The sequence below is a fragment of the Euleptes europaea genome, chromosome 18 (assembly GCF_029931775.1).
Source record: "Euleptes europaea isolate rEulEur1 chromosome 18, rEulEur1.hap1, whole genome shotgun sequence".
Taxonomy (NCBI): domain Eukaryota; kingdom Metazoa; phylum Chordata; class Lepidosauria; order Squamata; family Sphaerodactylidae; genus Euleptes; species Euleptes europaea.
This window is the reverse complement of record NC_079329.1, coordinates 18,392,786-18,419,840: the sequence shown is the minus strand read 5'-3', so window position 1 is coordinate 18,419,840 and position 27,055 is coordinate 18,392,786. Positions and strand designations below refer to the sequence as shown.

Genomic DNA, 27,055 nt, shown 5'->3' with positions numbered 1-27,055 from the left:
TGAGAGATGCACATTAAGGGTGGGGGGAACCCCTTTCAGGGCCCATATCTCAGCCCCCCCTGACCCAATCTTTACAAAACTTGGGGAGTCTTTCAATAAACGTCCTTTGAAGCTCTGCCGAAAGTTTGGGACCTCTAACCCCAAAAATGCCCCCCCAGAGCCGCGGAAAGGCGCGATTGTGTTTTTAATGGCTTTATTCGGCCGAATTTGTTTCCGAACTTTGAATTCCCGCCGAATTGAACGGATCCGAAGTGGGGGAGTTTGGACTTCGGCATATCCCTAATCTAAACGGGCTGAATTCGGCCGAATCCGAACTATACCGAATTTTTTTTAATTCAACAGCCCTACTAGTATGGCTTAGAATCATAGAGTTGGAAGGGACCACCAGGGTCATCTAGTCCAACTCCCTTTACTCCTTCTCTGCTCACAGAAGGCAATTCTGTTCACAAAATGGGGGGGTGTGTGATATTTACAGATCACCCACTCGCATTCAAGCCCCCACCTTGACCTTACCTTAGAAGAATGTATCTGCTTAGGAGGGCACTGTTTACTGGTTGGTTTATGAATTATGTTCACCAAAGATAATCTGGATAATCTGTTTATTAGTGAATTTTCCAAGCCAGCAAGAAAGAAGCCATAGTGGGGTACATGATGGGAGTAGACTAATGGTTTTATGCACTGGTTCCATATGATCACAATAACTACAGCTTAGTTAGGTTTGGTTTCCTTCACACTAGAGATGACAGTTGTATACTATGAAATTTGGGGAGCAACCTAAAACTGATCTAATCATAAGTAAGTCTCATTTTTATTTCATGGGGCTTAATTCCAGGAAAGAAGCATTTTTAGGATTGCAATCAATGTTGCTTTGAATCCCATTCAAGTTAATATGACCAGTAGCCTAACTCTGCTCAGCACAGCAGCATTATTTATGCTTTTGAATTAACTAATTTTGCTTTATGATTATATTTTTTCCAGCACTGAAGTTTGGGCTCCAGATAAACAGAACTGTTTTGTTGTGTCTACTTATGACAAGATATAATTGAAATTAATTTAAGATTGTGCTCAGCTGACCCAATGAATAGAAATTCACTTCTGCGCATAACAGAATACAGAAATTATGGACATTTTAAAATAATGAATTATGGACATTCTAAAATAATGAATTGAAATCTAATTATGTAGTACACAGAAACTGAATCCTCAGTTTTCAAATATTTTCCCCCAAGGGGTAAAATGGCAGCAAATACAACAGTAACAGAATTTATTCTCTTAGGCTTCTCGCAGAGTCCAAGGGTGCAGACCATCCTCTTCCTCGTTTTTCTCATTATTTACATTACAACCTGGCTGGGGAATCTGACAATCATCATTATTGTCATTTTTGTGCCTCAGTTCCACACACCAATGTACTTCCTTCTGGCCAACCTGGCTATCATAGACATCAGTGACTCCACAGTGACTGCAGTCAAAATGCTGTGGGATCTCATCTCCCATACCAATTCCATCTCCTACAGCTGGTGTCTTGCCCAAATTTTCTTCTTCCATTTTACTGGAGGGACTGTGGTTTTTTTCCTAGTGGTAATGGCTGTTGACAGATACATAGCAATCTACAAACCACTGCAATATTTGCTTATTATGCATGAAGGAGTTTGTGTTGGGTTGGTTGCAGGTGCTTGGTTGGGTGGCATTGCGCACTCCATTGTCCAGGTAGCATTAATACTTCAGCTGCCCTTCTGTGGACCCAACGTATTGGACAATTTCTACTGTGATGTCCCACAACTCATCAAACTGGCATGTACAGACACGTACACCACAGAGCTGCTGATGGTTTCAAACAGTGGATTGCTACTCACACTAATCTTCTGCATCTTACTTGTATCGTACAGTGTCATTTTGGTAAAGATCAGAACGCATGTCACAGAAGGGAAGCACAAAGCCCTGTCTACATGTGCTGCACAAATCATAGTCATGAGCTTAAATTTTGTTCCAGGAATGTACATCTATGACCGTCCTTTCCAGGTATTTCCAGCAGACAAGATAGCCTCCATCTTCTATACTCTTATCACTCCAATGTTAAATCCAATGATCTTTACTCTGAGAAACAGAGAAATGAAAGATACGATTAGAAAGTTGATTAGAAAAATGATAGCATTCACAATAAAAGACTGAAAATGATGGGTTCGCTCCAGCCAGCGTTTTTGCTAAATCTTGTCAATTTCTCTTTTATTATTTCATTCTCCATCACATATAATTTTTGTTTTTGCAGTTCCTGTGATTTCCCATAGTAGGGTTGCCAGGTCGCTTGGATTGGTGGGCCTGCCAAGCCACTTGCCCGCCAATCCATCACCCAGTTCAGGAGGGGGGAATAGCATGAGCGCATGGCCGCACCAATGCGATTGTGTCACTTCTGGCTTACACCTGGAAGCACCACATTGTGACAGGCCATTTACCACTGAAACCCCGGGGTTTGAGTGGTAAAACGGCCCATCACGATGTGGCGCTTCCAGGTGTAAACCAGAAGTGATGTAATTGTGTCGACGTGACTGCACACACACAATCCCCGCCCCAGCTCCAACCCAAAAGCCTCCCACCAGAGGAAAGGGAGGAAAGGGACTTAGCAACCCTATCCCATAGCCATTTGGTAGCCAATAATGGATCTCTTCTTCTTTTTGCACCCATGGAAAAGCTGAGAAAGAGCATGTGTAGTGACGTGGGATCCACACTGATGAGAGAACTGCTGCTGAACTTGCTTCTTCCTTCTTGCAGAACTCCACATGGCCAATTTGTAATGCTAGGCGGCACTGGTGATACTGAATTTTTCTCCTACTCTGTGGCTAACTTAGAGACTAGACATAGCACAGGCGGAATGTTTGTATGGTTTTGACTTGTATGAGCACACATCTGAGGAAGACCTGGGGGCCGAAACACATTTGGCATGTGGTTTTAGATTATCAACCCTGCATTTGCTGCCATAAGGGATTGTTTTTAACATTTATATGCATGAGCGCTTTGTAATAAATACATTTCATTTTTTAATTGAATTTTATTTCACCCAATCTTTTGGGTACCCAAATTACAGTCTAACCATAGAGAACCATTGCCCTTTTTCAGTGTTTTGGTATTCAAAACGGAGTCTTCCAGATCCTAGTTTGACACTCCAATGAATACACCACACTACAATTTTGCCTAAAAATTTGAGATAGATTAAGAAGTTCCTAAAAAGGTTTTTTTGTTTTTTTTTTTGCGGGGAGGGGATATGAGTTTCAATAAAGCCAATTAATGTTCTCAAGTTGATGCCTCACATTTCTGGGTATTGCTGTTATCTTAGAAGAAGAAGAGTTGTTTTTTATGACCTGATTTTCTCCACCTTTTTAAAGGAGAATCAAACTAGTTTACAATTGCCTTCTCTTCCTCTCCCCTCTATAGACACCTTGTGAGGTGGGCAGGGCTGAGAGACTTCAGAGAGAACTGTGACTGGCCCAAGGACACCCAGCAGGCTTCATGTGTAGGAGTGGGTAAACCAACCCGGTTCTCCAGAGTGCTCGGTTCATAACCACTATCCCAAGCTGGCTCTCATCTCTTTCTCATTATATTCACTTAATTCTATGAGTATATTTCATGTGTGCTCAAAATGCAAGAGAAAAAATAGTACTCATTAGTAAAATCTGAATTAACTTTCACTGCAGTTTTAATTTCTAAAACCTGGGCTGTATTTTAATGGGCTCCTTTGTGATTTTATTTCCCATTCACTCACATGGAGAGAAGGCTACATAAGAGACAACATTCTTCTTTGTCTAATAAAGCTTTACCATAGCAGATGAGAAAGTTTACAGACAAAGATTATGGGACTTGTTCCTATCATTATTATCTAGGTTTTATAATGCACATTTAGTAAGTAATAATTCTAGTACACAAATAACTGAACCCATCTTACTCTGTCTCAGAGAACCATAAAAGAATGGGGAGGGGCTGTGGCTCAGTGGTAGAACATCTGCTTGGCATGCAGAAGGTCCCAGGTTCAATCCCTAGCATCTCCAGTTAAAGGGACTAGGCAAGTAGGTGATGTGAAAGACCCCTACCAGAGACCCTGGAGTGCTGCTGCCTGTCTGAGTGGACAATACTGTCTTTGATGGACCAAGGGTCTGATTCAGTATAAGGCGGCTTCATGTGTTCATGTAACTTTGTAGACAAATCTACCAGCTATAGAACTAAAACAATAAGAGAGAAAGTTGTAACTTCTAGTTCAGTTCCACTGCTGGAAGAATGACATGTGTCTCGGTGGAAAGCGAAGAACCAAGAATTGTTGGAGAATCCATTTGGCAGTGATGCAAACCAGACTTCCTGACATTGACTGCTTGCTATGGTGCCTCAATTGATTTGGACGGAAACGAAAATGAAGGTGATTTAGAAGTGATATTTATTAAAGATACATCCTGGTTTCATTGAGGTGGAGACCTGTTTTCATCCAGCCTTTGTGTCTACGGGGGTTGGGGGCTCTTGTGTATTTCAATAAATTTCACGTCAGATAAAATTAGCAATTATTTAACAATGGCTCTTGGACTGTGTGTCTTACATCTGCAGTGAAAATAGAAAAGCAACTTGCAGTTAGCCTTAATACCCTAGTCATCTACACCAGTATCTCCCATACCCAGCACCAATGATTAACATGCCAAGAAGCAAACAGTGTAGTGTTCTTGCTTTCAAATCAAAAACCCAAGCAATTAATCCCAATTATCTCTGAGTAATATCAGGAGGTATGTCATCTCAAACTTTATTGTCATTGTTGTCTTTTGCCTGTTGCAGGTATATTGTGAAGGTTCAAGATGGCTCAGGAAAACCTGACCACAGAAGTCACAGAATTTGTACTAATAGGTCTTTCACAGAATCCAAAATGGAATTTCCTCCTCTTCCTGATCTTTCTCACGATCTATGTAACAACGTGGCTTGGAAATCTCATCATTATCTTCACAGTGATATTCATGCCTCATCTCCACACACCTATGTATTTCCTGTTGGCCAGTCTTGCTGCCAAAGACATTAGCGACTCCACAGTCACTGCTCTCAGGATGTTGGTAGGCCTTCTCTCAAAACACAATACCATCTCCTATAATTGGTGTATCACTCAAATTTTCTTTTTTCACTTCAGTGCAGGTGCTTCAAATGGTTTGCTAGTTTTGATGGCCGTTGACAGATACATAGCTATTGTGAAACCACTGGAGTATTTACTTATCATGAATCGAGGCATTTGCATAGGTTTCTTGGCGGGAATCTTGTTGGGTGGTTTTGTTCACTCCATTGTCCAGATTGGCATTCTTGTTCAGCTCCCCTTCTGTGGATCAAACGTATTGGACAATTTCTACTGTGATGTCCCACAAGTCCTCAAATTGGCTTGTAGTGACACATATGTCATAGAATTGCTGATGGTTTCTAATAGTGGACTACTTCTCATAATAATCTTCCCTGCTTTACTTGTATCATACTCTTTTATATTGATCAAGATTAGAACCTATGTTGCAGAGGGAAAGAACAAAGCCATTTCTACCTGTACAGCACAGATGATGGTACTCAGCTTAAATTTTGGGCCTGCGATATTTATTTATGACCGTCCTTTCAAGATATTTCCAGGAGATAAGATAGTTCAAATAATGTATACTCTCGTCACCCCTATGCTGAACCCAATGATCTTCACTCTAAGAAATACAGAAATGAAAAATGCTATTAGGAAACTCAAAGGAAAAATTCAGTCTTCAAATTCTATCTTCAAGAAAAAGGACTTTCATTAGAGAAGACTCTTGCTGTCCAGGCGCGACTTCTGTTATTAATTACAATAATTACAAAAATGGAGTGCTTTATAATGCTTGTAATTAATATGAAAATAAATAAATAAAACAAATTCCCCATCTAAAAAGTCTATAAGAAGGGGGGCAAACCAACAATTTTATTTTGTTGTGATTTATTTCATTATTGCAGTCTCTGCTTCTATTTGTTTCCACTTTTACAAGGCAGCCAATGTGTTTCTAACAAGGACAGAGAGAAAAGCACGGTGTTCCTTAGCCAGATGTGGGAGAGGCTCTTGGCTTTCTTGATTGACTGCGAGCTGTAGCCACGAGAATTACATATCCATGCAAGATATTCATTCCAGTCCAGAAGGATATTGGGAGACATGTCTTTTCCTAATGCACTCCTCTACTTGTCTATTGCTTTCTAAACCTTAACAAGCAAATCTACCTCAAGGCTCTCCTCCTTCTACCTGCCTGCTCAGATGCTTTTCCCTCCTTGTGCCTCCCTCCTTGTCAGTCTGCTTATTCCTTGTGCTACTGTTCTTCAATCCAAGAGGCTGCAGAGCTGTCTGCGTTACTGGCTGAAATCATTCCTGTCTATTTAGCCATAGACTTTAATGTTAAACATGCCTTTCATTGCCTTGGGTGGGAGAGTAGTCCATGTGCCTGAAATTTAGCAACATAGGTGTTCTAGGGGCACACTACAATCTCTCTGCGTTTTGTCCAGTTTGGATGGAAAATCATGACGGTACAGACCTGAGAAGGAGAGGGCCTTCCATTGAAACCAATGGGAAATATTAATAAAATAGCATTATGAAAAGGAAACATCAATGTGGATAGAAAAAGGGACAAAACAACCCAATAATGAAACTGTCTCTTTGGAATTAATAGTTATTTTTTTAAAAAGCATATGAAACAAACTCCCATGTACAAGTCTAGTCTAGGCTTCAATTCAAAAATTTTGAAAAGTGGAACATACATTTGAAAGTCAGGCTTAGTCTTCCACTTCCTGATAGCTTTGTTGTCAGAGAAGAAAAAGGAAAATGCAAACAAAAACTTAAACCATACCACTGTGAAAATAGCTTTTGTAATGTCATAGGGAATTCTAGTTTCTTTAAGGCTAGGGTGGCATACTTGGAGTGAATACTGATACTTTTTTCCCCCAATGAGGTAAATTACCACATTGGTCATATAATTATGGTGGCTGTGGCTAGTATGGTAAGTGCAATTATACAATGTTGTGGGAGAGCTATGTGGGTGGGTGTTAAATTTATTTATGTGCCCTCTTTTTTAAAATCACCCTTTCAGTTTTTGGAAGTCTGGATTTCTCTGTGGTTAGAGGTTTGTCCCCTGGTCCCCAGAAATAAAGATACTGACTAGAAATAAAGCTATCGACAAAAAAGTGGGTTAATCAGAAATGTCTTTATTCAGTAGCTGTTCTAATCCTCATTATAGCCCAGATCCAATGGGGGCACCTTAGTGACTGGGTTCCCAAAGGTATGCCAGCATTATGTGCAATCTCACCTGGCCCTAAACACAGAGTGGAATTGATCTGCCCAAAGCTTTTCCTTGGTATGCTAAGAGGAACTGTTACTCCGCCAGTAGGGTTGCCAGCTCCAGGTTAGGAAATACCTGGAGATTTTAGGGGTAGAGTCTGAGGATGGTGGGGTTTGGGAGGGGAGGGGCTTCAGTGCCATAGAGTCCAATTGCCAAAGTGGCCATTTTCTCCAGGGGAACTGATCTCTATTGGCTGAAGAGCAGTTGTACTAGCAGGAGATTTCCAGCTAGTACCTGGAGGTGGGCAACCCTACCTGTTGGGGAAGCTTTTTCCATCACAAGGTGTCTCTGGGTAATCATCAGACATTTGCAACTTCAGCAAAAGCCCGCACTGTACCACCCAACCCCAATAAGACCTAACCAGTCTAAACAAGACTTATTTTCATGCGTATTACCTAGTTTTGGCAAAATGAAGCAGATTTTGAAAACCTCAAAAACCTTTTGTGGCCAGCCTGAAAGAGCCCAACAAATTCTTAATTGGACTTGAAGCAACCAGCTAATCTCACTTTGCCACATGGTGAGTGCAGTTCTCAAGAAGGCGCAAGTATCTTAAGTTTTCTTGGTGCCTCCCCTTGAATGGATGAGGATCCCAGTCTCCTCAAAGGCCCACCCAGAAGCTCAGCTTTTTTCATTTCTAGAAAGGGGGGGCAAAGGCATTTTGTGAGCACAAGGGAGGGGCGTGACCTTCTTTCAGTAGTTTGTAGGCGCTCTGCCTACAGTATGTCTTGGACTAGCAATCGCTGATATGGCACATGTATATTTAGCTTTTGCACAACCATTCAGCAATAACCTCCAAAGGGAAACTCAGTGAAGTTGGTCAGTCACTGTAGCCAAGGGAACTTTCAGTAAGAATGGCCAACCGATATATAATAAAACTCCTGAGTCAGCCTTCCTCCGGCTAGCATACAGGATGTCAGCTAGCTAACAGCAACAGCAACAACATAATATGTAAACTTTACAAAACCAGCTTCCATCTTTTTTTTTCCTTGAAGGAAATATACATAATGTGACCTTTTACCCAGTGGATGACTACCTAATTCCTAAAAGGAGCAACTAAAGCGTGGACTTCCTCATTTCAGACTTCTATGGGGATACTTTCCCCCCATTCCGAATAAAATGCTTTTAAACCAGGTCTGGTCCCTGCTAGGGAATTTAATAGATAAGACTGATTAGCCGCTATCCTAAGACAAAAATTCTGATGGCAGGTGATTTCAATGTCCGTATTGGGAAGGAGGATTGAGTAGCAGTGCCCATGACAGTTCTATGAAGAATGTAAACTGTCATCTACTTCAACAAATTCCACAGTTAATTTGTAATCACCAATGAGTAACATTTTCTTCTTCAAACTGCTAACCACATTTTGCATGGATCTGAAGATTATTTTAAAACAGATCTTTATATTTATTGATTTGTGTCATTAAAATTGCAGTATTAACTTGAAGTGATTCACACCATACAATTGTTGATTATCTCTGTAATCAGGGAGGGTCATTTTGAAAGTATACCAATAACTCAAGTTACTTCAAGATTTGCCATCCAATTTCATCTGATAGAAAATGTGAAATGTGGAGGCTCCTATTCCAAGAAAATATCTGCAGAATTTCAAGAGAAGAAATAATTTATTAGTGGGTACTCCAAATATGTGTAAGTTGCTACTGAAGGCAAAGCTGTCATTTTAAGTGATCTTTTATTTTATACAGTGATGGAAGAAGGGTGTTCTTAATCCTCCCCCCTTATTTCATTCATTCGTTCGTTCGTTCGTTCGTTCATTCATTCATTCATACGCAGCCTTTCTCCCCAATTGCTATCTGAAGCAGCTTACATCATTCTCCTCTCCTCCATTTTATCCTCACAACAATCCTGTGAGGTAGGTTAGACTGAGAGAGTGTGACTGGCCCAAGGTCATCCAGCAAGCTTCCGTGGCACAAGTGGGGGTTTGAACCTGGGTCCTCCAGATACTAGTCCAACATGATTAACCACTACACACTTTTCTTTGTTGTTTCACTGAAAAATACACATACATATATCCCAACTACTTTTACCATTTTGTGAAAGAATGCTTAAGTGTACCCATCAAATACCCAGGGGAAGAACTTTTAGTGGGGAATAAGGGCTAATGGGGAGGGTTAAATAGCCGCTACCTACATATGACTCTATCCCTTTAAACCACTCCTAGCTATTACACTCTCTAAAGTTACTTGGGTTTTCATTTGACATAGAAAGGCAGAATGACATTGCAAGTGTTTCTATATATTGGGCCCAACAGAGAACAAAATATATTGATGTCCTAAGCACTATATCTATAACTTTTAGAGGTTCCATCACACTGTAGGGCAGGGATGGGGAACCTCAGGCCCGAGGGCCATATGCGGCCCCAGAGGACATTTTTGTGGCCCTCGGGAGCTCCAGGGCCCTGCCGCTGAGGCACGGCATAGGGCGGCCCTCCTCGAGGGTGTTCCTGGGGCTGCGGCTTGCAGGGGCGCTGCGGCGCCCTTTGGACCTCCTCTTGCTGACTGGTGTTGGTCAGCGAGAGGAGGGGGAGGGACACTTCCCCCAAGGCTGCCCTCTATTGCCGCAGTATGCAGGAACGCCAGGTCACACTGTAAGCCCCTCTAGCTGCCTGTCGGCTGTTGAGCAGCGAGGGGGGGGAAAGAGGCCCACAGCTCCCGGCGGCAGAGCATGAACACAGGAGCCGATCAGGCTTCCCCCAAGGCTGCCCCCTATTGCCGCAGCGTGCAGGAACGCCGGGTCACACTGTAAGCCCCTCTAGCTGCCTGTCGGCTGTTGAGCAGCGAGAGGGCGGCAGAGCATGCGCGCAGGAGCCGATCGGGCTTCAGGGGGCCTTTTGTGGACTCTGGGGAGGGGAGGGCATGGAGCCTGTCTCTTTCTTTGTCTCCCTCTGTCCTTTTCTTTCTCCCCCCTTTCCATTTTTTTCTCCCTCTCTCCCTTTTCCTCTTTCTCTGTTTTCCTTCCTTCTTCCCTTTCCTCCCTTCCTCCCTTGCCGATTGACCACGGGCTGTGCCCCCCTGGTGCCTCGTTTGCTCAGGCCCACTGCTGGCTGCCCTCCTGCCTGGGAGGGGGGAAGACCAGGGGAGTGGGGGCACCCTCCAGGCCTTTTCTGTGTGGCCTCCCCTGGGGTTGCCAACCTCCAGGTGGTGGCCGGAGTCCTGGCAACCCTAGCCTCTCCCCCCCACACTCAGAGATCTACACCTGGTATGGCCCCCAAATGATGTTATAAATGTGCAAATGGCCCTTGGCAGGAAAAAGGTTCCCCACCCCTGCTGTAGGGCATATACAATGGCAAGATGTAACACTTTCCCTTCAGCTATAACAGAAGGCCGGTATAAAAAGTTACCATTGGAAGAGCGATTTTGCCCCTGTGGATCAGGGAAGATTGAGTCGATTGACCATATTTTATTGCATTGTAGGTTCTATGAAGCAAGTAGAATTAAGCTTATTTCTCCAATAATAAAGTGATGGCATGGTATTACTGATGTGGAAATAAGCCAGAAATTACTATTTGACGTAAACCCGGAGTTCATATTGAATTGTGCTAGATTTTTAGCTAGAATTCGTAAAGATAAATTGGTGATTTAAATGAAAGGTTGTTACCTAGGTGATTGGAAGGGCTTTATATGTGCATTTTATACCTATGTTTGTTTTAAATTTTACTGTGGGGTGTTGTATTCCATCCATTGTATTTGGATGGCGGGTTAGATTTAACAGTGTATTAGGATTAGGGACTTTTTGTAACTTTGCTGGTTATATACCAAATAAAGGCTATCTATCTATCTATGCACTCTCTAAAGTAATAAGAAATAATAAAAAGGATTATGGAACTACATATTGTGTCCTGCCCCTGATCTGTCTGGGGGGGGGCAGGACGTGAAGAAAATGTGAATGTTTTGCTTGGGTGAAATATGCAGAAGTAAAAAATAAATTTAATAAGATTACTAAAAGTTATAGAAATCTGGGTATCTCTATCATACTCTCTAGGTTCTTCACTCATTCTTTCAAACAATTATATGTGTAAATCTTGCTTTTGCTCAAGGAAAGACAAAATTAGCACTCAGGTGTAATATTTGCATAGCCTTTATCCAATTGTGACTTTTAAAGTGTAGAAAGTATTTTAATGGCCCCCCTTGTGATTTGATTCCCCATTCACAGAAAAAAGAAAGAAAACATTCTTCTGTGCAATCTTATAAATTTCAATCATAGCCGTTGAGTGGAAGAGTACCGTTTTCAAATGATGCTAACTATTTTGCTGTATACGTGTTTTGGTTTTGAATTTGGTTAATAGAGATTATTTAAACAGTACATTCACTGACAAATGACTAGGTGAATGACTATCAATATCTTGGCTTCTCAGGAAGTCATTTTAGGCACACTGTCCAGCCCTGTGGAAAGAAGCCTTAGAATATTATTTATTAGAAAGGTACATGCCTGCCTTAAGTATAACAGTGAATATGAGATGATTCTGGAGCAGGCAGTAGATGAGTTTGCCTCATTCTTTTTGAGAGAAATTTAAATTTACTCATTTTTGAAATAATTTATCAGTTATATTTCTACGACATAGGGAAAGAACCAGGGTCTCATGACTGTCACTTCTCAACCAATTCCTTTTTGGGAAGAAATATGGAATTATTGGTTGAACATCAAGAACTTTAATCAAGAATTGTGGGAGTGCCCATTGGCATGGACCCAACTGAGATGTCCTAGGATTTATTACTTGGTATGTTACTTTATTTTATCCAAATGTAAAACAACAAGGAAATTGGTTTGCAAAAGGTATTGGGTTGGATCCAATCAACTTCGATGCTTGTGAAAAAGAGAGGAAGGGGGCCCATTTGACAATGAAAAAGGGTATGCTGGGAATCATGGAACCTTTGTGGAGAAATGCTATGTGTTATGGGGGCTCTAGTAAGGAATAGAGTTGGGTGGGATTGAGCAACATAAACTGGCTGTTATTAAAACATATTGATATTCCATTGAATTCGGTTATATATTTGCATCAATTGTCTTTACCAAAGAATTTGGTACTATATTATATTCTCATAGATTTAGATTTCACATGTGTATCAACTTGGACCTTGCTATTTAATAGCTGTTCCAGGTCACAGCTCCATAAAGAATGTGTCTCACCTTCCCACCCAGTACCTCTGATGCTACTGAATAGCCATATAGCACCATTCATCAAAGAGCAGCAAATCTAATGTAGGGACATTCAGATTGCATGATAGATTCTTGGCTTTTATCTGGAATACTGAGCGCGCAGTCTGAGTCTATATATATTTAATTTGGTTTCATTGTCACATATCACATCACAATGTGTTGGCCAGTGGTGTGAGAGGTTAGACAGGTTGGTGGGATTTTAGATGCTCTCTTGCATTGTCCCCTGCTCCCCATCACATCTAGGGCCAAGTTTAAACAGATTATATGTTATAAAATTATGGGCTGATGCTCAAGCATATTGAATCATACCAAAGTGCACAAGGACATGTCTGTCAGAGAGGGCTGAAATTCAGAAGGATTAATTGTGACCTGTGGAAAATGCTTAGCCATAGTTTACAGGGTAAATATTCAGTAGACTTAGATGGGAGTAACTCGATACGCTTTAATCATAAATATTAGATAAGCCCCAGTGGACTTAGAGTAACTCTGGATACACTTCCATTGTAAATATTAGATAAGCCCCCAAACACCCATAACAATAAGGAGAAAGAATGGAAGGAAGGAAGGAAGGAAGGAAGGAAGGAAGGAAGGAAGGAAGGAAGGAAGGAAGGAAGGAAGGAAGGAAGGAAGGAAGGAAGGAACCCCAGAACTCAACCAAGAAAAAAAAATCATTAATGACTGACAAAGTATGAAAATGAAAGATATAGATAAAGGAACTGGGAATCACTAAAGTCTAGAAATACAAAACTGAGCTAAATGAGTTCTTCATGATAGGAACCTCCCAATCACTGGCTTCCCCACAGCATGACTAAAAACAAAGCTATGTTATTCCCATTTATGTTCTAGTAATAATGAGCTGGCCATTTTGTTGTAAAGGTTGTATTGGTTAAAAAAAAAAAAAACCTCACTGACCATAATGAGATGGACGTTGTGATCTTGAATTTCCCTTCATTGCCAATTTCATATTAATTCAACCATGTCACAAATATCTTTTCACCATTTATTTTGCCAGTTGCAGAGAAAATAGCAAAGAATTCGACTTAATACTCCATTATTAGCTTTAATACCCCAGTCACCTACAACAGTAGCAAGTGTCTCCCAGGCCCAGCACCAATGATTAAGACGCCAATGATTAAGACGCCTGTTCTTGCTCTCAAACCAAGAACTCAAGCAATTCTTCCCAATGATCTCTATCAGGAAGTATGATGTCATCTCATATTTCATTGTCTTCTGCCTGTTGCAGGTACATTGTGAAGGTTCAAGATGGCTCAGGAAAACCTGACTACAAAAGTCACAGAATTTGTTCTGTTAGGTCTTTCACAGAATCCAAAATGGAATTTCATCCTCTTCCTGATTTTTCTCACGATCTATGTAACAACATGGCTTGGAAACCTCACCATTATCTTCACAGTGATATCCACACATCAGCTCCACACACCTATGTACTTCCTATTGGCCAACCTTGCTGCCTTAGACATCAGTGATTCCACTGTGACGGCTCTGAAGTTGCTAGCAGGCCTGCTATCACATCCCAATACCATTTCCTATGACTGGTGCATTGCTCAGATTTTCTTTTTCCACGTTACTGGTGCTTCTGTGGATTTCTTGCTCACAGTCATGGCTGTCGATCGGTACCTAGCGATCTACAAGCCACTGCAGTACTTAATTATTATGAATCAAGGGGTTTGCATAAGGTTGATAGCAGCTGTTTGGTTGGGTGGCTTTGTTCACTCCATTGTCCAGATTGGGATCCTCATTCAGCTGCCCTTCTGTGGACCCAACATATTGGACAATTTCTACTGTGACATCCCCCAAGTTGTCAAGCTTGCTTGTACCGACACATACATCACTGAGCTGCTGATGGTTTCTAATAGTGGGTTAATCGTTGCCGCTATGTTCTTTGTATTACTTGTGTCATACTCTGTCATTTTAGTGAAAATTCGAACCCATATCACTGAGGGAAAACACAAAGCTCTTTCTACTTGTACAGCACATATGGTGGTACTGAGCTTAAATTTTGGGCCTGGGATATTCATTTATGACCGTCCTTTCAAGGTATTTCCAGGAGACAAGATAGTTCAAGTAATGTATACTCTCATCACCCCAATGCTGAACCCAATGATCTTTACACTGAGAAATACAGAAATGAAAAATGCTATGAGGAAACTCAAAAGGAAAATTGTATCTTCAAGAAGCAGAATCTTTGCTAGGAAAAATCCTTTGTCTCTAGACTTCACTGAAAAATAAGTGTGGGAAAAATAGACAGTGGTTGTGAGTTCTTGAAATGTAGAAAATATTTTCAGTCAGTTAATTATTAGCTCTGAAGATGCTGTGAACTCCTTAAACAGCTCTAATAGTAGAATAAAAATAATAAGAAAAATACACTAAAACTTACATTGATCAAATACCTACCAGTGCAATGCTAAATAAATTTACACCTTGAAGAGCACAACTCTGTTTAAGATTGTACTGTTCATCATTTTGACAAACAATATGTTTTGTTTTGATTTTTTTTGCTTAGATTGGTGTTGTGTATTTTAACTCTGTTTTTAATTGTTTTAATGATGCATGTTTGGGAGGGGATGGTTTTAAAGGTTTTAAAATGTGATTTTACCATTTGTCTTTGACAAATGGTAGTCCTTGTAAATAAATATATAATAATAAATGATGAGAGAAATGTTTTTGAATCTTTGGTGCTATGGTACATTTTGTAAAGAAAAAAAGTTAATTAAAATGATCGCAGAATTTGTTATAGCATGTAGTTCCACGCTCATGTTTTACTGGAGATTATTTCTTTTGTGTAATGTGAGAAATTTTGAGGGAAAGGAAAAACAGAGTTTCAAGACTGAACTTTCAGGGATTATCATAGAATCATAGAGTTGGAAGGGACCACCAGGGCCATCTAGTCCAACCCCCTGCACAATGCAGGAATTTCACAACTACCTCCCCCACACACACCCAGTGACCCCTACTCCAGGCCCAGAAGATAGCTAAGATGTCCTCCCTCTCATGAACTGCCTCTCATGAACTTCCTAAGGTCATAGAATCAGCATTGCTTACAGTTGGCCATCTAGCCTCTGCTTAAATCCTCCAGGGAAGGAGCACTTACCACCTCCAGAGGAAGCCTCTTCCATTGAGGAACCGCTCTGTTAGAAAATTCTTCCTAATGTCTAGATGGAAACTCTTTTGATTTAATTTCAACCCATTAGTTCTGGTCCGACCTTCTGGGGCAACAGATTATTTTGAGTATGTTTGGGTGTGGCTATCACATTCCATTAGTTTCCTGTTCATTAAGTGAATCAATAGTGTGAACAAATCTTCGTTATGGTGAAGTGAAGGAAATCTTTGCATTCACCCAATTATGACTTCGAAGATACAGACAGTACATTAATACGTCCTCTAGAGACTTTATTCCTCAATAAGAAAACAAAACAGCATAATTCTTCAGTCTGATAAAGTCTCAAGGCAACTTCACAGTCTCACATCAACTGAGGAGGGGAGCAGAGTTTTAAAAGAACACTGAATATGTTTTTAATAACACTGAAAATTTGGTCATTTACCTCACACTAAGCAGGAAGGCAAAATACTGTGATGGTTATTTCCTGTTTTGACTGTTTAACAGTGGTTGCTGGCGTTCCTGGCCCCAATTTCAGTGTTTTAATAACTGAAGCCAATCTGTTTGTCCCAAGGACAAAAATAATGGACGAGACTGGGAAGGCTGTGAGAAAAAAGTTGCTCTAATAACTGGGACGTATCTGCATCTGGAAAGAAGACCATTATGACTGAATTCTTTTCCTGTGTTCAGAATCAAAGATTTCCAACTTGCATTCTTGCCTGATGACATTAAAAGGTAGATGAAGCCAACTGTGTTTTGCCGGTTGTGGTTTGAGGAACAATCATTGTACCGAATTATATAATTTGCCTGAAAACATGCACTTTTGCTTACTGGCAAATCTGCTGGACTCTTGGATGAAAAGACTCTCTGGACTTCCATATTCAACATCCAAAATTACCCAGTAATCTGTTTATGTGATTAATGCATAAAACAGCATTCAGCCAGTGGGATCCAGCCAGTTTTTCACTCAGTCTTGCCCAGTTCTCTTTATAGGGCTTTGCTCCATGCAGGTGCCATGATTTTCAGCAAACCTTCTGGGTGCTTAAAAAGGAGCACCCACCTACCTTTTTATCCAAGCAGAAAAGCTGTTTGGATCCTACCCAGTGAAATTAATGTAAGGCTGTTTGATTATTGGTTGTTTCATTTTTTAAATCCTACATTGGTTTTTTAAGTCCCTATCTATCATGAAAAACAATTTACTACATTAAAAAAATAACAGTGTTTTATGTGACAACATATATTATTTACTAAAATATATGCAGAATAATATGTTTATATGGACAGTCAAAATAATGAATAATATAACACTAGTCATCGTCATTAACATATACTGGAGCAGCTATTGTGACTGCACATTTTGCAACATTTTTGTTACTAAAATAACTTTTATATGTTATTGATACTAAAAATTAAGAAATGATCTTCAGAAGCTAACAATAAGTACTGTGTCTACGTATACTTCCAGCTGCCTCAGGATGAGGATGAGTCTCTAAGAACAGCATAAATCTAACTTTGAATTGTGGGGGATGTGGGGAAACTTCGGGGATAATGTACTGTACGCTGTCAAATCAAAGGGCTTGTTTTCAATGGGATTGAGACTTGCATCTTGGTTTTCCTCTTAGTTAACTTCTATAACTAAGTTCAGAGTAAGCTTCTAATGTCTTGGAAATCTTTTCAAGCCATCATTGGCTGTGCTACTGGTAACTTGCAAAACTCTCTTGTCCCTCCAACAGGATGCCGAATGGAGAACAACACCCAAGTGACAGAATTTGTCCTCCTAGGGCTCTCTCAGAATCCTAAAGTACAGTTTGTTCTCTTCTTCCTTTTTCTCACCATCTACAGCACAACCTGGCTTGGAAACCTCACCATTATTATCACTGTGATCTCTACACCCCACCTCCACATTCCCATGTACTTCCTGCTGGCAAATCTTGCTGTGATAGACATTAGTGAATCATCAGTTACGTCACTCAAGCTGCTGTGGGACCTCTTTTCCCATTCCCATATTATTTCCTATAACTGGTGCATTGCCCAGATCTTCTTTATCCATTTAACTGGTGGTACAGTGGTCTTCCTACTCATAGCAATGGCTGTTGATCGGTACATAGCTATCTACAAACCATTACGATACTTACTTATCATGAATCATAGTGTTTGTATAGGTTTAGTAGCAGGTGCTTGGTTGGGTGGTTTTGCTCATTCTATTGTCCAGATTGGGATTCTTGTTCAGCTACCATTTTGTGGACCCAACATTCTGGATAATTTCTACTGTGATATCCCTCAACTCATTAAATTGGCATGTACCAACACATACACCATAGAACTGCTGATGGTTTCTAATAGTGGACTACTCCTCACACTTATCTTTTTCATCTTACTTGTGTCATACACCATTATCTTGGTGAAGATTAGGACACATGTCACAGAAGGAAAGCACAAAGCCCTTTCTACATGTGGTGCACAAATTATGGTCATGAGTTTAAATTTTGTTCCAGGAATGTTCATTTATGACCGGCCTTTCAAAGTATTTCCAGGGGACAAGATAGTCTCAGTCCTCTACACTCTCTTTACCCCAATGCTGAACTCAATGATCTTCACTCTGCGCAACACGGAAATGAAAAACAATGTTAGGAAGCTAATGAGAAAATGTCTGCTTGACAAAAGGACAGATCTATTACAATGACTTCATCACAAAAAGTCCTAGGAATGCAGGTCAGGTTCTTCACCCTAAGTGCCCCCCTTTTTTGCTAGAATTCAGAGTCTTCCCTGACCACCACAGAGGCAAAAATAACATTAAAAGGGGGGGAGCCCCGTTGAATATCCCTCAAGGGGGAGTTCCCAAGGCAAAAAGGCCGTGGAAGCTGCCTAAAGGCAGCTCCACCCCCAGGAATGCCCCCCCATGTCCACATGTTCTTCCGCTTCTGGGGAAGCCCTGCTGGCATGTCTGTACTGGCATTGGGGGCTGGCAGCATCTTATTGGTGGCACCTATGCCAGTGCAGGGTTATGCCAGCTCTGAACGAGCTTTGCCCCACCCTTTCAGGAATGGGCTCTAACAGTATATGTTGTTTTTTAAAAGGTATATATCCTTATTTTAATGTATGTATTACTAATGCTGCACAATATATGGTTAACTAATATATGCCCTATTGTATCTGCTAGTGCTTTTTTCATAAAAAGAAAAAAAGATAAATGAGTGCTAGTACTAATACATAAGGTTGCACCGATTTCCACCAATCCCCCCTCCCTCTGAAGAGTCCCACTGGGCTGTATATCAGGGTCTACTCTCTCTGGCTGTGGGGGACAGTCCAGTGCGCAAGGATCAGCACTTGGGAGAGCCCCCCAAAGGTTTCCGGTAGTTGTTACCAGTGAGTACTACCACAAAATGTCCTGGTAGCTGCTAAGTGTAATGTGCATATATCAATATTTAAAGATGTGCACTTGCAGGGTTATGTTGAGCTGGTTCTAGCCAGCTTTTCACTCAGTTTTCCAAATTCCTCTCTTAACTACAACCAACATCCCACATAGTCCCATGATTCCCATCACAGCCTTTTTGAGTGGTCAAAGGGGGGCATTTCTCCCTTTTTCACCAGCAGAAATGCTGGCTGGATGCATCCTTGTGTATTGAGTGTTATTAGCATAGTGGCACCGAAACTGAGCCAAATCCTGTCCCAAGACCTTATCAATAATGTAACAACACTTGCTTGTTCAATGTGCTGAAACCTATAAACCCTCCTTAATATTCCAATTTCACTGCAGTGTTCAAAAAACACAAAATTGGTAAAGTGCCCTATTCTGATCCCCAAAGATGAACTGCCTTGTTTGTGTGAGAGAGAGAACACATCCCGTGATGACACATAAATATTAATCTCATTAGGATGTGTGCAGCTGGCTTGGTCAGGTGAACACATTTTTTACATGCACATATTTGTGGAGGATTTCTTGATAAAAGAGGTGATACTTCTGCAGGTTGCCTCCCTACACTGTGCGGGAGGGGAGAGATGTGGAAGGAAGCTCTGAATATGTAACTTCATAGTTTCTGAAGTCTACAATTGGAGGCATTTAAGTTCAGAAACAAAACAGGTCAGTTGAATCAGGCAGACTGCTTCTGCCTTTTGTATTCTATTGATAGATAGATAGATAGATAGATAGATAGATAGATAGATAGATAGATAGATAGATAGATAGATAGATAGATGATAGTGCAATTGCAATCCACATTCAATGCACTGATCATTTGCAAGTGGATTTTGCCTTTTCACACAGTAAAATCCATCTTCAAAGTGCATTGAAAGTGGATTGAAAGTGCATTATTTGGCATGCGTGAAAGTGCCTTAAACCAGTTTTGTATTAAATGGAAGCAAAAGATGAATGCTTTTTTTCTCAACCTTCCTTGTGGGCCATAATCTCAGTTAAGAATAAGAACATGTAATGAACAGACTGTTGGATTATCCTTAATTTGTTTTCGATTGTGTTCTTAAACATTGCTTTTCTAAACTTTCTTTGTGATTCGAATCTTGACAAAATATAATTCTAAAAAAAATGTAGATCTGGTTTAAGAAATGTTTTCCTGACAATCCCCATTTCTCAAGCTAGGTCATGAAGTCACAAAACAACTGTGTGGGATATCATTCTCAATAGCTGCTATATCTGTTTTTTTGGAAAGCTGCAAAAGGAAGAACTAATCTCCTTGCCCCAATAGTCCACAACAAAGTTATTAAATGTTATTTGTTATTGCTTAAGTATATCTGTTCTATAGGGGCATCAGAGTCAAAATATTTACCATGAGAAAGAGTTCATTGAGTCCCTGAGATCAGGGAAGAATTTCACAAAGAATTCCACTTGATCACGAAATTTCAGTCTGCTCCATTAGAAAGTTCACAGTGCAATCCAAAGAACACTTCCCTGGGAGTAAGCCTCATGGAATAGACTTGAGTGATGTTCTGAGTAGACTATCTTAGGACTACTCTGTAAGCTTCTTCTTGGGTCTGATCCCTTCTACCATAGATATACTGAGCTGCAGTGCAGAAGTGAAATTTAACTATGTAATAGAAGACCCAGGTGCCCAAACCCAAAAGCTGTAGGGTGCGTGAGAGGATGCAGCTCAATGCCACAAATACTGGTAGATGGAACATTTTGAAAGGCATGATTTAACTTAACAAATATTTATGAGTGGAGGAAAATGTACATCTCTTACAGTGAGTATTCAGAGTGTTGTGAATGCTGATTACACTGTTAATGACTGCCAATATTCAAAGGGGTACCTCAGTTTCTGAACTTTCGTTCAGGGGAGGTACTATGGCTCAGATTGTAGAGCATCTGCTTGGCATACAGAAGGTCCCAGGTTCCATCCTTGGCATCTCCAGTTCAAGGAACTAGGCAAGGGGGTAAAAGACCTCTACCTGAGACCCTGAAGATCTGCTGCTGGTCTGAGCAGGCAATGCTGACCAAGAGCCTGTAGCATCTATGTGTTGGTGCTACAACGCAACAGTATCTTTAATACCATGGTCTCTCAACCAGACTTTTGAAAAAAGACAAATTACCCATACAAACACATGAAGCTACTACTAGATCAGACCATTGGCCTCAGACCATTGGCCTCAGTACCTCAGTACTGGCTATCTAGAGTCTCAGGTAAAGGTCTTTTGCATCATCCACTAACTGGTCCTTTCACAGGATTGAACCTGGGATCTTCTGTGTACAAAGCACATGCTGTACCTCAAACCACAACCCCATCTCTATTATAGACTGTGTGTGTGTAAAGTGCTGTCAAGTTGCAGCCGACTTACGGTGACCCCTTTAGGGGTTTTCATGGCAAGAGACAAACAGAGGTGCTTTTGACAGTGCCTTCCTCTTCACAGCGACCCTGGTATTCCTTGGTGGTCTCCCATACAAATACTAACCAGGGCTGACCCTGCTTAGCTTCTGAGATCTGACGAGGCCAGGCTAGCCTGGGACATCCAGGTCAGGGCCTATTATATACTACACACATTTAATTGAAATGTAAGTTAAATGGGGATAAGAGCCCATTGATTGCTGGCCCAATCATGATTGCTGGCCCAATGGATTGCTGCTTTCCTCTGTCCTGGAGAAAAGTTCTTTGCTTTGAGGCACAATTGGGCACCATGTGAAGCAGTAGATTTGTGACTAGGCTCACTGGCTGAGAAACTATTTGGAAAACTGTTCTTTTTGCTGGCATGGTTCCTTTTTCTTTTCTTTTCTTTTTTAATTAAAAAAGTGGATGGTACATGACTGAAATCAGCCATCCTGAATTAAAGGTTCACCCATGCACCCCCCACCAACATCTGCATAATTACATAACTTGTATTTGGCTGAGGGTGAAGATTTGGTAATTTGGAATATCAATTAAAAGTTATGAAAAAAGGGGAATACTTCCACAGAGGTCTCACATCACTTAACTGCAATTCTTCTTTGTACAAATGTTTTCAGTAATGAATCCAGAAAACATCACCAGAAGAGTGAAAGAATTTCAGCTTGTAGGCCTCACAGCAAACCGTTCTCTACAGTATATCCTTTTTATGGTGTTTTTCACAGTATGTGTCACAACTTGGTTTGGCAATCTTACAATAATCACCGCAGTGATCACTGACCACCGGCTTCGGTCCCCAATGTACTTTCTGCTGGGAAATCTGGCCTTCATAGATCTCAGTGAATCTTCAGTCACTGTGCCAAAAATGCTCTGGGATCTCCCCTTGCGACACAAGGTGATTTCTTTTGGTGGGTGCATGGCACAGATGTTCTTCTTTCACTTCACCGGAGGGGCTGTGGTTTTTCTTCTCATGGTGATGGCGTTAGACCGGTATGTGGCTATCCATAAACCACTTCAGTATTTCACTATAATGAACCCTGGCATGTGTGTAGGACTTGTAGCAGGAGCATGGGTGGGAGGATTTGTTCACTCTCTCGTCCAGATAGTTCTAATGGCGAGATTACCATTCTGTGGACCCAACGTTTTGGACAACTACTACTGTGACGTGCCTCAAGTTATCAAGCTAGCCTGCACTGATACATTTGTTGTAGAGCTGCTGATGTTCTCTAACAGTGGGCTTCTCACCATCATTATTTTCATTGCATTGGTTGTGTCGTATACTATCATCTTGGTCAAAATAAGGGTGCATGTCACAGAGGGAAAGAAGAAGGCTCTATCCACTTGCGGTGCCCAGATAACAGTGGTATGCATCCATTTTGTCCCCTGCATCTTCATCTATGCTCGACCTTTCCAGACATTTTCAGGGGATAAGGCTCTTTCTGCTCTCTACACGGTTCTCACACCAATGCTGAATCCTCTGATTTACACACTAAGAAACACTGAGATGAAGAATGCCATTAGGAGATTATTAAAAAGAAGTGTATCGTCAGAGAGAAATTAAGATGTACCCTTTCCCTCACATTTGCAGCTGAATGATATTTGAGACTGTTGGGGTTGTAGCATAGCCATAGTTCATTCATGTCTGAATTTCTTTCCAGATTCTGGAATACCAAATTACCTGTTACTGTGCCTGAAGAAAGGTTAACACATAAGACGTTCTCCTGAAAAATAGTATAATTTAAAAATGTATACAGTGCACCATGCAAGTTATCAAATGTATGCCCCCACTGCCAATCATACCTAGATTGTTTTTAATGTGAAAAGAATCTTATTACTGATTTTACAGGGCTGATTTTAACCATTGTTTAACAATTTTATTGTATTTTATGATATAATTCAGATTTATGTGAATTGCCCTGAGCCTGGTTTTTGCTGGGGAGGGTGGGTTATAGATTTAATAAAATAAATAAATAATCTCTTAAAATGATGTTACTTTTACATATGGACAGTTGTTTTCTCCCTCTGACACATACATCACTGAGCTGTTGATGGTTTCTAATAGTGGATTAATCGTTGCCGCTATGTTTTTTGTCTTGCTTGTGTCATACTCTGTCATTTTAGTGAAAATTTGAACCCATACCACAGAGGGAAAACACAAAGCTCTTTCTACTTGTACAGCACATATGGTGGTACTGAGCTTAAATTTTGGGCCTGGGATATTCATTTATGACCATCCTTTCAAGGTATTTCCAGGAGACAAGATAGTTCAAGTAATGTATATTCTCATCACCCCAATGCTGAACCCAATGATTTTTACACTGAAGATGCTGTGAACTCCCTAGACAGCTCTAATAGTAGAATAAAAATAAGAAGAAAAATAAACTAACAGCGTATTCCTGAGCTTTCGGCGTGGGGGAATGGCAGGGAGGAGATGCAACTGCAGCGCCTCCTAACCCATTTCCCCGGCACTGAAAACTAAAAAAAAAAAAAAAATCTTTAAAAGGCTTTTAAAATTTTAAATGGGGCTTTGCACCCATAGAGAAAAGTGAGGCTGCACCTGCTAAAAAGCAGATGCAGCCTCGCTCTTCTTGCCGCCAGCGTACCCGGGGCGATTGGGGACAGGAGGCTGCCTCCCAGTATACCGGAACGCCCTCCAGAATGCTGGCACAGGCCTTTACACTGGTAGGACACCGGTGGCTGGCCTTGCTGGCGTTCCAGGGTTGTGCTGCCATGACAGTGCCTGGCACCTGGCATCTGGGCCTCCACACCAGAGCTGGGGACACTAACACTGTGGTAAGTAGCCCGGGCATCTTTCTGGCCTCCTAAGGGCTTTCGCCCTTAAAGGTCAGGAAAGCACTGTAAAACATACATTTATAAAATACCGACCAGTGCAACGCTAAACAGCTTTACACTTTGAAGGGCACACTGTTTAGGATTGCACTGTTCATCCTTGTGACTAACAATATGTTTTGTTTTGATTTTTTTTAAATTAAAGTTTTAAACTGTGATTTTATCATTTATCTCTGAATTTTTTTGCACTCTTGGTCGTCCTTGTAAATAAATATATAATAATAAATAACGAAAGAAATCTTTGAATCTTTTGGTGCAGTGGTACATTTTGTGAAGAAAAAAAAAACAGAATTTTATATGGCATGTACTTCCACACTCATGTCTGACTAAGCCATTACTGGAGATTATTTCTTTTGTTTAAGGCAAGCTTGCCTTTCAGAGAGCTCAACCCGGCGGGGGACAGGATCGCCTTCCCTTTCCCCCCCCAATCTCCCGGGCAATCCTGGCCCCGGGATCGCCTTCCCTCCCCCCCAATCTCCCCCCAATCTCAGCGGAGCACTTCAAAGACCCACCCGCCCGCCTTCCCGGGGCTTCCAGGAAAGCGGATGGGGGTCTTTAAGCTGATCTGGGCTGCCAGCCCTGGCAGCGGGGAGCAGTTCAAAGAGCCACCCGCCCGCTTTCCTGGGAGCCCCAGGAAGGGGGTGGGGGGGCTTAAAGTGCTCTGCACTGCCAACCCTGGCAGCATGGAGCAGTTCAAAGAGCCACTTGCCCGCTTTCCTGGGAGCCCCAGGAAGGGGGGCAGGTGGGTCTTGGCAGTGGGGATCTGTTTAAAGAGCCATCTGCCCGCCTTCTCTGGGCTCCCAAGAAGGCGGGTGGGATCTTTAAACTGATCCCCACTGCCAGCTTTATTCAGCCGAATATTTTCCTGAACTGCAATCTCGTGCCGAATTCCACGGAACCGAAGCGGGGGAGTTCGGACGTCGGCATTTCCTGGATCAAAACTGGCCGGATTTTGCCGAATCCGAATTTTCCCGAATTTTTTTTCAACAGCCCTAGTGATAAGCCCAAGCTGGCTTCATGTTTAGGAGTGGGGAAACAAATCCAGTTGACCAGATTAGCGTCCGCCACTCATGTGGAGGAGTGGGGAATCAAACCCAGTTCTCCACATCAGAGTCCACTGCTCCAAACCACCACTCTTAACCACGCTCTTAACCATGCTTGTTCCACCTTTGCATCACCTACTGCAGTGTTTACTGGATGTCCCATTCTGTTGGTGGTATTTGACTTGTTTAATCTACCTTCAGTCTCACTGAAAAAGGCAGTCTATAATTAATCTACATAAATAATGTAAGTAATGTAAATAAATAAATAACACCCCCTGGATTAAATCTCCAATTTAAAAATGGCATTCTACATGGAGAACAACTTGCAGTCTAAACAGATAAGACAGAAATGGGTGATCCAATGACCTCATACAATAAAAAGCAGCTGATAAGAAGGGCTGTAGGAAGCCCTTCCTGTTCCCTCTGAAATTTCTCTGAAGTGGTGAAATATGAATTGATTATCTTCCATGAATCCTACTTTGCTTCCCATTGATCCCTAAGTCACATCAGTTTTGCATCACAAGACACAGATATGGGAGAATTCTTCATTGATGGCCAGTTTTAGATTATGAATTTGGTGGGTTAGGGAAAACTAACATGCAATGTTTGAAGGCAAAGGAGTAATATCAGTGTAAAGAAAAATCTGAGCTTGCAATCAACTCTTTTTCTTTATTTTCCCCCCTTTACAAAATCTTGAATCTGGAAGAGCTGCTGTAGTGTAACAGCTAAGAGTCTTACAGCACATTCCTGAAAGGAATGCCCACGCCGGGCATTGGAGGCAAACTAGCGGCATTGCCTCCTAAAGAGGTTTCGGCACAGCCGAAATCTCAGCCCGGCGCAAAAAACCCATGCAACCCTACTCAAGGTAAAAGCTGGCGTATCTTTGCAAAAATAAAAAGGGGCGTCCCCGAGCCTATAGTGCTCGTTGGATCCGCCCCGCAGCTGGCGCCATTATGCCCTGGGAACACCTCCTGGGGCGCCGTTATGCCCCAGGAATGCCTCCCTTGGTGCCAGAACGCCTCCTGGCTCACTGCCTTGGCCTGTGCCAGTGGCTGGAGGCTGCCGGTCGGTGGCGGCGGTCAGGGAGTGGTGCCCGGCCCTGCACGCCAGTGCTGGGGCCACTAACGCCGGTGTGTGCCTTCCGGCTGCCGTCGGTGTGGGCCCCTGCACCGGCGGAGGCCGTAGTCAGCCTCCTAAGGGCTCTGGGCCCGATTTTCAGGAATGGGCTCTTAGTTATGAATCAGGGAGTTCTCAAGTTTGCCATGAGCTTACTGAGTAACTCAGTTTCTTTTAGCCTAATCTATCTGTATCTGCAATCTGGAAATAATACCCACCTACTTCAGTTGGTTCTGGTACTGATCAGAAAGTACTCTGCCTGAAATGCTTTGAACACTCTGAAGTTCACTGAATGAATGAATGAATGAATGAATGGTTTTATTTGCATTTAGCCATAGGCCATTACAAACATATCAAGGATACCACAAATACATAATAAAATATTAGATTAATAACATACTGGATTAATAATCAATATACATAATAAAACTTTGCTAAATGAATGCATACAAAACAAAAATAATAGCTAAAAATTGGGGTGATTCACTGAAGTTCATTGTATATTGCTCTATAACCAAACTATTTTACAGGCAATACATACCACAAATACATATTAGATTAATAACATTCTGGATTAATAATCAATATACATAA

At 41.5% G+C, this 27,055-nt stretch overlaps 5 protein-coding genes across 6 annotated transcripts; all 5 read left to right on the top strand.

Moving 5' to 3' along the window:
• Window positions 1-1,236: 1,236 nt before the first annotated feature.
• On the top strand, window positions 1,237-2,169 carry LOC130489667 (olfactory receptor 4D1-like). The gene has a single exon (XM_056863438.1). The coding sequence runs from the start codon at window positions 1,237-1,239 to the stop codon at window positions 2,167-2,169; it is 933 nt and encodes a 310-aa protein (XP_056719416.1).
• A 2,654-nt stretch (window positions 2,170-4,823) lies between these two features.
• On the top strand, window positions 4,824-5,783 carry LOC130490647 (olfactory receptor 4D1-like). The gene has a single exon (XM_056864460.1). It carries the CDS (start codon window positions 4,824-4,826, stop codon window positions 5,781-5,783), a length of 960 nt encoding a protein of 319 aa, XP_056720438.1.
• A 7,989-nt stretch (window positions 5,784-13,772) lies between these two features.
• LOC130490646 (olfactory receptor 4D1-like) lies at window positions 13,773-14,756 on the top strand. Its single transcript, XM_056864459.1, has one exon. It carries the CDS (start codon window positions 13,773-13,775, stop codon window positions 14,754-14,756), a length of 984 nt encoding a protein of 327 aa, XP_056720437.1.
• Window positions 14,757-17,365: 2,609 nt separating this feature from the next.
• Window positions 17,366-18,307, top strand: LOC130490645 (olfactory receptor 4D1-like). Its single transcript, XM_056864457.1, has one exon. The coding sequence runs from the start codon at window positions 17,366-17,368 to the stop codon at window positions 18,305-18,307; it is 942 nt and encodes a 313-aa protein (XP_056720435.1).
• Window positions 18,308-20,221: 1,914 nt separating this feature from the next.
• On the top strand, window positions 20,222-23,013 carry LOC130489665 (olfactory receptor 4D9-like). Of its 2 annotated transcripts, XM_056863436.1 has the most exons (2): window positions 20,222-20,240; window positions 22,103-23,013. In XM_056863436.1, exons 1-2 carry the CDS (start codon window positions 20,222-20,224, stop codon window positions 23,011-23,013), a joined length of 930 nt encoding a protein of 309 aa, XP_056719414.1. The 2 variants fall into 2 exon arrangements, with proteins under 2 accessions (XP_056719414.1, XP_056719413.1); XM_056863435.1 differs by lacking the exon at window positions 20,222-20,240 and having other exon boundaries at window positions 22,075-23,013.
• Window positions 23,014-27,055: the final 4,042 nt, after the last annotated feature.